General features: G+C 49.0%; 4 protein-coding genes across 4 annotated transcripts; 1 reads left to right on the forward strand and 3 right to left on the reverse strand.

The window, feature by feature from the left end:
- Nucleotides 1-308: 308 nt before the first annotated feature.
- On the reverse strand, nucleotides 309-4,439 carry FVEG_02137 (hypothetical protein). The gene has a single exon (XM_018889315.1). The coding sequence runs from the start codon at nucleotides 3,968-3,970 to the stop codon at nucleotides 626-628; it is 3,345 nt and encodes a 1,114-aa protein (XP_018745429.1). The 5' UTR covers nucleotides 3,971-4,439; the 3' UTR covers nucleotides 309-625.
- A 1,632-nt stretch (nucleotides 4,440-6,071) lies between these two features.
- Nucleotides 6,072-6,617, reverse strand: FVEG_14986 (hypothetical protein; the record flags this gene model as incomplete). The annotated part of the gene is made up of 1 exon (XM_018904062.1): nucleotides 6,072-6,617. The coding sequence occupies one exon, from the start codon at nucleotides 6,615-6,617 to the stop codon at nucleotides 6,072-6,074; it is 546 nt and encodes a 181-aa protein (XP_018745428.1).
- Nucleotides 6,618-7,224: 607 nt separating this feature from the next.
- On the forward strand, nucleotides 7,225-11,916 carry FVEG_02135 (hypothetical protein). Its single transcript, XM_018889314.1, has 5 exons — nucleotides 7,225-7,351; nucleotides 7,407-7,614; nucleotides 7,670-8,656; nucleotides 8,727-9,498; nucleotides 9,549-11,916. The coding sequence occupies exons 3-5, from the start codon at nucleotides 8,368-8,370 to the stop codon at nucleotides 9,925-9,927; spliced, it is 1,440 nt and encodes a 479-aa protein (XP_018745426.1). The 5' UTR covers nucleotides 7,225-7,351; nucleotides 7,407-7,614; nucleotides 7,670-8,367; the 3' UTR covers nucleotides 9,928-11,916.
- On the reverse strand, nucleotides 10,607-11,420 carry FVEG_02134 (hypothetical protein; the record flags this gene model as incomplete). The annotated part of the gene is made up of 2 exons (XM_018889313.1): nucleotides 10,607-11,105; nucleotides 11,167-11,420. The coding sequence occupies 2 exons, from the start codon at nucleotides 11,418-11,420 to the stop codon at nucleotides 10,607-10,609; spliced, it is 753 nt and encodes a 250-aa protein (XP_018745427.1).
- Nucleotides 11,917-12,198: the final 282 nt, after the last annotated feature.

The following is a 12,198-nucleotide window of genomic DNA, read 5'->3' on the forward strand; positions in this document are numbered from 1 at the left end:
AGAGCTTGTTTTATGGAGTTTGCTTTATGTACTTGATACGAGGTTGATGAGTGCATGAACCTCGTCATGTTTCATTCGCAATGAAACGTGTTTTCAACTCTTATCTTTACTCAATCTCAGCGTGTTATATTTTTAGTTTTCTCAATTAAACCATGTTTTTAATTGCTTGTATGCACATACATACATACACAACAAACTGGCAATGCTCCTTAATGCAACAGCACAGGCTCAATTGAGTGAGGACAGATTTTAATCAATCGTGGCTGTGTGAAGTCATCACGGCTTGCACGGACGGATCCCTCGGACGAGCAGCGACTCACAGCTCACACCAACGAAAATCAAAATGGTGTGAATGACATATTCTTTGTAACCTCCGCGGGGGCCGAAGCAGAATCACATTGGCTAAAACTTTCGAGACAGGGCGATTGCGAGAATTCGTCTATTGGTTCACAACATGAGATCGGCAACATGGCATATGCATGGCACGAGGTGCGTGAAAGCCCAAGAGTAAGCTGTGCATAACTATCTAAGAGAACCCTGAATCTGAGATTCTGGAGGCTGAGCTCGTACTATCTAAGCGATGGCATAATACGCAGCTACACCATGACTGCCACAACCGCTGTTCCTAATACTGCTCCTCCATTTCAACCTTGCGAGAGCGAAATCCCACTCCAGGAACCCGAATCCGAAGGCTCAGGCTGCTCAACACTACACTGATGCTTGATAGAGCCATCGCGAGAGCCGCCCACACCGGATCCAGCCTTACGCGTTCTCCACTTGATGTCTTGATCGCATAGAAGCACCCAGCCGCAACGGGCACGGCAAGCATGTTGTACACAAGTGCCCACGCAAAGTTGACACGAATCCGTCGAAAGACGGCGCGGCTGAGATCCAAGAGCGTGACTACAGCCGTAAGCTGTGACGTTGCGAGCACGAATGCCGCACTGCTAATGGCTACGTCGCTTCCCGTTCCTATGGCGATGCCCACATCGGCCGTCGTGAGCGCGGGCGAGTCGTTGATCCCGTCCCCGACCATGGCGATAGTAGCGCGTTTGGTCGTTGAGCCGCGTGCGTGGAGAGAGGCTTGGAGAGATGAGATCTTAGCTGCCTTGTCCGATGGGAGAACCTCAGCCAGGACATTAGACGAGGGTATGCCAACGCGCTGCGCCACCGCGCGGGCGGTGGTGACGTTGTCACCAGACAACATCCATACCTGAAGACCACGAGAAATTAACGCTCGGATGACAGGAATGGCCTCACGACGGATCGGATCCGAGATGGACAACGCTGCGGCAAGTGTCCAGGCTTCGGCAGATGATGCTTTCGTGGCGACAATAGCAACTGACTTGGCTTCGGATTTCCAGGTATCGAGAAGTGAAGCGATGTGAGTTGACAAGTTTACTGAAAATTCTCGCATGAGAAGTTCGTTGCCGATAATCATGTCCATCTCTTGATTGCCAAAGCCTTTGAATGAGGCTTTCATACCTCTTCCAGCCAACTCCTCGAGATTCTCAACATTACTAGCCAGAGCGTCACCACAGAATGAGACAATTGCTTTGGCTATGGGATGGCTGCTGCTCTCTTCCACAGCTTTGAGTGCTGACAGAAAAGCGCTGCGTTCCTCTTCACTTGACGAAGTGTCAGGGAAGAGTACAGAATCGGTGATCTTCGGCTGTCCTCCCTCGGTGAGAGTACCCGTTTTGTCAAAGACAACGCAATCAATTTTGCTCGCCTTCTCAAACGCTTCACCACCACCTTTGGCAAGAATACCATGCTTAGCCGCAAGACCTCCGCCTACAAAGATGGCTGTGGGTGCTGCAAGTGCGAGGCCACACGGGCAAGCAACAACAAAAACGGCAATGGCAAACTGGAGGGCAAACACTACCGAGTCGCCATCAGAGGACTCCTCGTGTTCTGGGACCTTACCGGAAAAGCCAAGCACCATCCAGATGATCCAGGTGAAGATTGCTATAAGAGTGATGACGGGAACGAAATAGGCAGTCAGAAGGTCGGCGATCTGTTCGATTGGTGCTCGTTTTGTCTCACCTTCGCGCACAACTTGAACGATCTGGTCTAGCATCGTTTGCCCGGAGGCGCCAGTGACACGCATGGTAACGGCTGCTGCCTTATTGATTGTCCCAGCAAAGATTTGGTCTCCTTCCGTCTTCTTGATGAGCCGAGATTCTCCAGTGAGGCTCGATTCGTCAAAGTTGGTTTCTCCACTGACAAGAATGCCATCGGCAGCAGGGGATGCGCCATGAGGCACACGAATTATGTCTCCAGAGTCAAGCTGATCAACAGGCACGGTGCTAGTTATCTGGCCCCCAGCCTTGTCTTTTGCAAGGAGGAGAGCTGTCGTTGGACGAAGCTTGCCTAGCATTTCGACTGCATCGCCAGTCTTGGATTTACTGTACGCCTCGATGAGCCTTCCTAGGAGAAGGAACAGCGTCAGGAAAACAACAGAGTCAAAATACATCTCGGCTTTAGATTTATGATGCTCTCTCCGAGACGTCCCTGCGGCAATCATCTGTGCGACTGAGGAGAAATAGGCTATGCTTGTTCCCAGTGAAACAAGCATGTTCATGCTACCAAATCTGTAAAAGCGCTGAATTAAAGGCATGCGGCTTCCCCTTCGCCACATTGTTCGAACTTCTTTGATTGCTCGGACGTGAAATACATCAGCGGCGAAGAAGTACACCGGCGTAGCAAGCGCGAAAAGACTGATATCGAGGCGGCTGAGCCCGGAAACCCAAGGTGCCATGAGGAACATCTTTTCATGGTTGGAATCTGGCAGCAGGCTCATGTAAACTATGCCGAGAACAAAGGTAGGGACAGCGAAGATGAGGGTAAGGATCACACGATACAACAGAGCTTGCTGATGCTTGGCTCTGATAATTCGAGATCGCTCCTCGAGTGTGGGAGGATGGTAGATGGAGGCTTTGAGGGAGTCGTCGGCTGCTTCAATGGCTTGTAAGATCTGCCTGATTGTAAATCTAGGAGCATCAGGTGTATATCTGAGTCTTAGAATAGGATTCTGAATGGTAGGCTCCTGGAGGATTTGGAGTCGACCTGGGGCAAGAGCCTTAAGGGTTGTGACGATTCGCTCTGGGCATCGCTGGCAAAATATGCCGTCGACACTCACTTCGACCTCACGCTCATCAGCTTGAGCCTTTTTCTCTTGTAGATTGACAACCTCGTCGATTGCAGCATCGTATCCGAGGTCCTCAACTGCATCAACAATCTCTTGTGCTCGATCACCACCTGTATATTCGATGGTTGCGCTGTTAGAAACGAGGTTGACAGAGACCTTTGTGACCCAGGGAAACTTCTCCATCTCCTGCGTGATTGTGTTGACACAAACAGCACATGTCATGCCGCCAACAGAGAGCGTAACTCGCCATGATGGAGTGGGGGATGTTTCTGTAATCACCCTTTGGAGGGGATACGGCAGAGAAGAACGCCTGGTAGGGGTATCGGAAACGACAGAAGAAACCCGAACTAGTTCTTTCTTGACATCAGATGGTGACTTTCCGGGGATTTTCTCGGATTTACATGCTTCACAATTTTCGAGGTGAGCAGCACGAGCGGCCTCTATCGCTGGAGGTGATACTTGTGGGCGCCAAAAGTGAAAGAAGGAATCCAACCAGCCATCGGAATGCTCGGCGACACGGCTACTCTCCCCTTCAACCTGGGACGTGCGATAGAGATCATTCGCAGTTTTGGCGGTTGTATTGAGGCCGCAGACTTCGAAGCCAGCGTCTTGAAGGACCCTTTGCATGCTGGCAACCGAAGCCGAGGAGTTCTCTTTGTGCTCGACTGTAACAACGGAGGTAACGAGATTTGGGGAAACCCAGAGTACATTGTCGCCAAAGGCATCGTGTAAGAGGGAGCGAATCAAAGTGACACAAGTCGGGCAGTGCAGGTTCCCGAGGAGATAGGAGGTTGTGACAACCGTTTCTGTGGAAGCCATTTTTGGAGTTGTTTCACAGTTGAGCGTTGTGTGTTGTGATGCGACGAAATATAGGATGACAAGTGCTTGGTGAAGAACGTTTCTGTTCTTGGGTGATTGAGCAGGACGAGCGTTTGCCAGTTGTTTTTGTTTTGGGCTTTAAAAAAAGAGAATAAACAATGGTATTAAGTTTTGTAAATGTAAAGTTAATGATTTCTAACTGTATCGAGCCGCTTCCACGGCCAGTATTTAATAGCATTGCGTCGTGGCCAAAAACCGCACAAATGTCGCAAATGATGACTCTCGTCATGATGCTTTGTCACTAGTGCAGTTTCATACTGGCGATGACTTTCTTGTTGTGCCTCATGTCAAAGTCATAGAAAAGCCACGTTGACTGCTGTGAGAGGAAAAGAGTGATGCTAGAGAAGAAAAGCTCGTGTTTGTGTGAGTTTGTGTTTCGTTCCCTTTGTTCAGAACCTGCCCAATATCGACCGACTGGCTGCACCTTCTCGGTCAGCGCAAGGTGAATATGGTACCTACCGGCAGAGCAACTGGAGCTAGTCCTAAAGCAGTCAAGCGCTCAATGCGCCGTTTGTGCCGTCAACCCGTGCCTTCCATAAGTTGTTGCACCTCAAAACCTTGGAAACAACCTACCTAGGTAATGGGGACAATTCCAGTTCAAGATAGTACGTACCTAGTCAAAGTACGGCAGATAATTGAGCCTACGTAATTGTCTGGGCAACTCTTCAACGTCAATAACCTACCTACTACGTACATACTTATCATACTCGCAGCTGTGTATCGCCGATATAGAGTCTACACCAAGAATATACTCATACCCCGAATCTTCTTCCATCTTCTTCCCTCAAAAGAACGTGATCTAGAGGTATATTACATACCTTGACGTACGGGACCATGTCTCCCCTCATTATGTCGCCTGAAGATAACTGAAGAAACTCTTGATAGAGAATCATTACGAACCTTCAGGAAAACGAGCAAAAACAGCAGAAACCAAACTACCTGAATTTAGCCAAGACAATTTCGCAAATCTCTTAGTCAAATAATGGTGACGAAGGATGGTCCGACCAGAACTGCCAGGCCCAGATTGAAAAGAGGGCAGTTATGGATGGGCCTCAGTCAGGTACAGTACCTGTCTAGGCAGTTGGCTTCTTCTCCAATGTACCTGTACCTGGCCAAAGCTCATGTCAGCTCGCGTGATCTGGGTACGGATTCGCTAGAGGCAATTCGACAGAAATCAGTAGTTATTGATTTCCGGTTACAAGTCGGGAGCAACCTGACAGGGCATCAAAAGTCCTATTGGTTGGGCAAATCATCACGGGGAAGCAGTATCAAGACTGCCGCACTGTCCATGTCCTCCCTCCTTCGAGCCATCATGGTTGATTCTCGTGACACTACTCTGAAAAATCATGGGCTTGTCGTAAACCTGAACCTTATCAACGATAACCAACAGTCGTCTCACACGACAAGATAACACGCTTTTCACAAGTTCTCTCCTCCACATACATACATGTCCGAGCTTGTCTCAACTCCAGGAAATTGCGGAGAAGTTGCTGATTGTTGGTATTCCATTACGTACAGTCCCAACTTGCCATCTTGGAAGGAACAAGAAACCTCCCTGCGTTGCGGAGGATCCAATCAGCAGCATGTTGTCTTCTTGGCCTTTGTCTGGGGGAGGGGCAAAAGACAAAGGCCAGAGACGGCTATAAGCGGATTGACGTTGCAATTTGAGTGAGTGTCTGTGATTATGACCCCAATACCAAGCTTTCCAACTCCCCAACCATCCTCCTCCAAGCTCTTCTATCTATCTCCCAAGACTTTTCCAAGACCTTGCCACATGCCCTTCGTGGAATGATCAGTTCCCAATCTCACTACCCGCCAAGCACAGTGACGCCCGCAGACGAGATCCTGACTTTCAAGGTTGTTCTGTTCGCTATCGCATCAGATGCCTTCACTCTGCCTTTCTCCATCGTTTGTCAGTCAGTACCCCCAGTGTAGGTATCTTTTACGGAGAGAAACAGGATGCATTGATGCGCCATTTGATAGCTTTAGGTTGGATGAGTTTGACGACGAGTCAAGCCATCCTACCATCCTATTCACCTATTTATTCAGTGGGCTTAAGTGGATATTTAAACGTAATAAGTCGATGCTCTGCGGGGTGAAGGCATACTCGCTTCAATTGCCTGGGATTATACGCTATTTCTCCAAAGTGAAGAGGCCCGTGTCGAACGTTGGCCGTACCATCGGCCGGGCACTGAGCTATAGAGGGATAGGCTCCAGCACCCTTGGCCATTCGCAAATATCCCTCGTGGTGATGAATATAGCGCTGAGCTGGGGCAAGACGAAACGAGGTATCGGAAGCTTGAAGTTGGCGCGCACCGCTCGAGGGGGGGTTACTGCTCCTTGTCGTATTGTTCGAAATATAAGTGACCCCCAAATGTCGACATAAGGCATGGTCGACTCTTCTGAGTAAGTTTCCAGAACCTTTTCTTTTTTGGGGGTAGCAGGCGTTTGCACGGAAGCTAGTTTTAGGCACTCTAAACAGGCTACTTAGCGCGTAGGATACAGGTTGCCTCTGCGATGATTGATTCGTTCGGAACCTGAGTCCGGTTATGCTTAATCGCCTCATGCGGCAATTGCAGAATGTCATGCCCGGTTATCTCCTGACGTAGCCTTCCAAAGAATTCCCCATATACTCTGTACAATCGCAGGATTCCCTTGCAGCGTACGACTTGGATCCAGATTGAGGAGTCGGGAGTCTTGCTTCTGCATGAGATCGTTCCGAGGCAATGGGTGGCATGGATCCTTGATGGAACATAACAATCGTCCGCTGATCCAAGACACGGTCAGCCAAGAGAACGAGGCACAAGATATACCCACAGGGAAGCCAGCTAGGCAATGTACTATCGCACTGTGATGCTGAGAGATATTCGATAGCTGGCAAGGAAGTCTGGCCACAAATTAGGCGCCAGGAGAATCAGAGACTTCCTGAACGATCCAATGGACTCCAGGACAGGAGCGCGGTTGGAGCAAAGCCCACGGAGAACAACCCCCAAATTTGGTTACAAGAAAACGATGCCAGGGTTCAGCTCAGAGTTTCACCCCCGGGGAAACATGAGCAGACACACCGAGACCCTTGCTTAAAACTCCTGAGGTGGAGACGTGAAATCCCATTCTCGGGCTTCTTGGAGACCGCTGATTTAAAATTGGTGAGCTGGTGCTTCGGTAGCGAGAGTGCCGTAGCCCTGTATTTGTTGCTCAAATCATTGAACCTACTGGTCCCAATTACTTTCTCATTCGTTCCGCGCCTCCCCGGAGCTCCTATCGTGGTGTGCTCTTGTCCGAGGAGGGCATGGTGGTGAGACAAACCATTTACCGCTTAAGGTACGAGAATTAGTTAAGCCACCAGGTAATGCCGTTGGTCATCCTGAGTCTATAGTATCGCTCGTCGAGTAGCCTAAGCACGCCACATCGCTCACCCGCCTGTGGTTGTTTGTCGATTGACGTGATGCTGCTTAAGCTATCATTGCTGGATGATTGCTATCTCCAGCATCAAACAACGAGCCAGATCCCTGACACCTTATCTATCGTTGAGATACGCGGGACTTGAGCAAGTCTCGGCACTGCGTTATCACTCTTGGTATTTCGTAAGCATGCAACATCTTAGAATGTATTTCGTGCTTGGCTAGATAACACCAGCAGTCATGCCCCTTCTGTGCAATCCCCATCTCTACGGCATAGGGCTCATCCTAGTAATGCATGGTACTCTGTCGTGTGTGGCGGCTTGGCTTGGGGAGAATGTACAACATGTTATGGGTTAGAATAGTGCCTCGACTTCTTGGCTCTCTTGGCTCTTCTTTCGAGCGACTCGTCCGCTTGCACTTTCTCTTGGCATCGTTGCCTCCTCGGGCAAATCCCAACTCTCAATCAACCAGTACTCCTTGGTCTTCTCCACAATGTCTGCCAACAGTTGACTCTGAGTCGGCTTACCCGAGCTACCAGGCTATCAAGACCAAGGAGTTGATGCTTGTTGTCTTGGCGATGGGGAAAGAATTTCGTAATGCTCACCTTCTCTTCTTAGACAGGCCAAGCTCAAGCGTTTCTTTCAATGTGTCGCATCTTTGCTGGTTTCGGCACGCGATTCTCTGGGCACTTCATTCATGCCTGGTGTCGCTCTCCTGACAGAATCTCTTGATGCTCCATAACATCTGCTCCCATGTAGTCAGCTTGGCTTGGCGATAGAGAGTGCCATGAGGTATAAAAGCTGATGTGTGCTCTTGACGTTGACCAGGAATTGTAGTGCCAGCCCTCTTCTCCATTCCGCCTCCTGCCAAAACTTCTCCACGGTCCTAGTCTTGTCTTTAGTCTTCGAAACTCAAGCCAGGCTTGCTGTTCTTGCAATGGCCACCAAAGATGAGTTCAAGGATGTCTCCGAGGCACGCCCGGTACAGGTGCCTACCAATTCCAGCAGCGACATTCCTCACGACCATGCCCAGGAGGAGATTGTAAAGAAGCCGTGGTGGCATAGCTTCAAAGAACCCGGCTCAGCTCTTCAAATCATCGTAGCTGCCCTGTTCGCTATCGCCATCGGCGTTGTCGTCGCTACTCAGGTCGACGATATTCCGGAGGCTGCTCCCATCCTTGTCGGTATCATTGGCAACATGTGGCTAAGAGCCCTTAAGGCAGTTGGTAAGTTCCCTATTGACATGAAGCCAGCAACAGCTTCTTTGACCAAGAGTCAGCCGCTGACCAGTTGCAGTCCTTCCCTTGATCGTCTGCTCTATGTTGCTCGCTGTGACCAGACTCCGAGAGATGGGCAAGGGGGGTTCTCTTCTCGCTCGATGGACTGTCGGATACTACGTCATCACCACTCTCGTGTCCATCACACTGTCTTGTATCATGATGGGCCTCGTCTGGACCAAACAGTACTCAGTGGTCAGCACTGGCGCACTTGATGAAGACCAAGAGGAAAAACTCAAGGAAAATGATCGCAGCATCCCCGTGGTTGTACAGGATATGTTCTTCTCTCTGATCCCCTCGAATGTGGTCAAGGCGTTGGCCGAAGACGAGTTACTGGCAGTCATCATCACTGCCATCATCGTCGGATACCTCATTGAATCTCCTCGCTCGCCCATCATTCGCGTTACCGAGGAGATTGAACGTATGATCACCAAGATCATCAAGTTCCTCATCGCGGTTGCCCCTATCGGTGTCTTCTTCCTGATTCTGCCCAACCTGATGAAGCTTGACATTGGCGAGATCGGCAAGAATCTAGGTCTTCTCATCGGTGCCACCCTGTCCACCATGCTCATCCATATCCTAGTCATCGTGCCCATCATATTCTTCGCCTTCACCAGGATGAATGCTTACTCGTACTGGATCAAGATCTCTCCTGCCTGGATCACTGCATGGGGAACGGCTTCGTCTGCTGCCACTTTGTCGGTCACTCTTCGATGCGCCAAGGACCGTGGTATTCCTTCCACCATCTACAAATTCTCTTGTCCTCTGGGCTGTTTGATTAACATGGACGGGTAAGTCGCTGCCTCGTAATTCCCGTAGTGCAAGACTAACATAGCAACAGCACTGCCATCTATCTTCCTGCTGCCGTTGTCTTCATGGCTGCGACACAAGGCACAACCCTCGGGCCTGCCGACTACGTTATTATTGCACTACTGTCAACATTGGCCTCTATCGGTGTATCTCCGATTCCCTCAGCCTCGCTTGTTCTTTCTGTCATGATTGCTCGCTCTGTTAATGTTGAGCTCACCGAAATGTATGCTGTCATCGTGGCTATCGATTGGTTCCTCGACCGCTTCCGTACCGCTGTCAATGTTTCCGGCGATTTATTTGCATGTATGATCATCTACAAGATGACCAAGATCGAGGATCCGCCTGAAGTTGTTGAGCAAGACGCCCGAGACGCTGATCAGAGCGAGAAGGATGCTTCCAACAAGGTTTAGGGATGAGTCATGGACGAAGTTTTTATAGCCGGCGTTGTAGCGTTGAAATTATGAAGATCGTTAGTTGAGCAGCATACCTAGGCGAGATGAAGAATTGATCAAGGTCTTTGAATTCAGTGACTCTTTCGTTGGACGCCGACGGGATGTGTAAGTAATAAATGTGATGACTCAGGCCAAGAACATCATGGCAGGGAAAGTGCTGTTGAGCAAAAAGCTTAGCCTGTGATCCAAATTGCGTGGAGAAAGAAGATGCTTGGCATCTAGGTATACCCTAGGTACCTAGAACTGCATAAGTTGGTAGGTAGGTACCTACATATAACCAGGAAAACTACGGGCCTCAGTTATGAAGAAATGTCAATAGTTCTGAGGTACACGTGTGCGCCCTCTGGTAATACTTAGAGCGACGCACCATGGGCGACGGCCAAGGAAAGAAACAAAAATGGAAGAAGCAGAGGCAAAAAGAACAAAATTACAAAACTAAGCCCCGACCAATTAAATACTCTCAGCAAATAGGGACACGAGAGATATATACCTGCAATCAAGGCGGAGGCTTGACGAGCCTACCTAGTCTTATCCGGGTACTAGGTAATAAAGCTGACCTACCCGTTTCCCGCTTCTGTTGCTCCTAGACTCTCTAGACCCTCGACGAATGCGAGCCGCGGTAACATAAAAAGATCTGTTATTGCTCATACAACCTTTGGAAGGCTGCATTTTCCAGTATCCTCGAACCGTTGATACTGGAGATGCCGTTTCCTCCAGCGTCCAACGGCTTGTCATACTTCCCCATCGCCATATTCATAAGAAAAGGGCCAAGTTTCTCCGTTGGGCTATGCAACGACTGGAGTGCGGTTCTCATGAGAGGACCCATGAGCAAATACATAGCGTTGTAGAGCATACCAGGGTTGGGGATATATGGTTTGATAGCCTCATGATTTGTAGCATCTACCCCGGCAGGACGTACAGATTCGACGCGAAATTTCGACGGCGCATGTAGCTCAGAAAGTGCCTTCTCAGTCTCGCCTTTCACACAACCGAAGATGGGTGTAAATGAATTCGGCTCAAGGGTAGCTCCATGACCAGAAACGTATATGAATCGGAAAGGTTCCTTGGTAGGTGATATCTTGGAAAAGGCTTTCGCAGCAGCAACCGGAAAATCTTTAGTGATGGTGACATATTCGCTTTGCCGCACCTTGTCAGCTTATACAAACTTGGGCCATAAGCAATTGAATGCAAACCTACTCTTTTGTCACCTTGAGCTGGCTGATACCCAACGCCCAAACCACACCGCTTGCGCCTTGAAGTTGCTCAAGGACTTCTGAATTGTATCGCGTAAAGTCATTGTGGGCGATGACATTGACTCTGGGATCACCTGCTGCCATCGGCACTGGTCTGCGGCTCAGTATTGAAATCTTGGTGATTTCTTTTGACTTGAGCATAGCGTCAAGCACGCCAGAGCCAACGAGGCCAGTGGCTCCAGTGAGGATGAGATGCATCCGTTATTCGAGAGTGGTTGATTATTTCAGGCTGTAAGTGGAAAGTTGAAGAAACCGAGGAATCAACACTTTGAAATGGAATCAAGGTAAAAATGTGAGGGGGTGTCTGAAATACTATACAGCGGTTGATCCGTTGGCAAATACCTGCAGATCTATGAAGTAGGGTTACTTTGAATGGCGACTTGAAGGGTTTTGTAATACTTTTACAGTGTCGGAATTCATGATGTAACTCCATGACGGGCCACGGATTTAGGATCTAGTGCTAAATCCGTGTTTCGCCAACCTCATCAATATTTCTAGGTACTATTGCTAATCTCAAGAACCAATTGAATATTTACAGATCGCGGAGGAACTATAGATTGACTTATCTTAGCACATTTTAGTACTAATAGAGCTGGAGCTTTTACTACGGCTTTTCTCAAAAAGAACCTCTCTTCGAAGTATGCAAGATTCAAGCAGGGGTTAGATTAACCGTGAAGGTCTGGCGTTGCTCCAACGCGAACTAGTATAGTGCCCGTTCTGTCCACTTTTCCGTGTAAGCTGCTGGATGCACACCGACTTCAACACTGTAACTTCCCTCTTCAAGATTATCATATCTCTGATCCCTTGCACGAGCCAGAAGTAAGTTCCGTGGTAGTCTCTAATTATTCAAGATACTTAAAGAGAGTCAGTACACTAGTCACTCGCTAAAGCCAACCTTCTCAGTGCTTCTCTCAGATCTGGTAAGGCGGGAGACATTGACATATACATGCCGTTACTACACTTCTCGGGAATAAAC

Source organism: Fusarium verticillioides, chromosome 6 (genome assembly GCF_000149555.1).
Source record: "Fusarium verticillioides 7600 chromosome 6, whole genome shotgun sequence".
Lineage (NCBI taxonomy): Eukaryota > Fungi > Ascomycota > Sordariomycetes > Hypocreales > Nectriaceae > Fusarium > Fusarium verticillioides.

Excerpts from the sequence above, each read along its gene's own strand:
- FVEG_02137 (XM_018889315.1), bottom strand. The coding sequence starts at position 3,970 with ATGGCTTCCACAGAAACGGTTGTCACAACCTCCTATCTCCTCGGGAAC.
- FVEG_02135 (XM_018889314.1), top strand. The coding sequence starts at position 8,368 with ATGGCCACCAAAGATGAGTTCAAGGATGTCTCCGAGGCACGCCCGGTA. Across the intron at positions 8,657-8,726 it reads AAGAGCCCTTAAGGCAGTTG|TCCTTCCCTTGATCGTCTGC; the intron begins GTAAGTTCCCTA and ends GACCAGTTGCAG. Across the intron at positions 9,499-9,548 it reads TGTTTGATTAACATGGACGG|CACTGCCATCTATCTTCCTG; the intron begins GTAAGTCGCTGC and ends ACATAGCAACAG.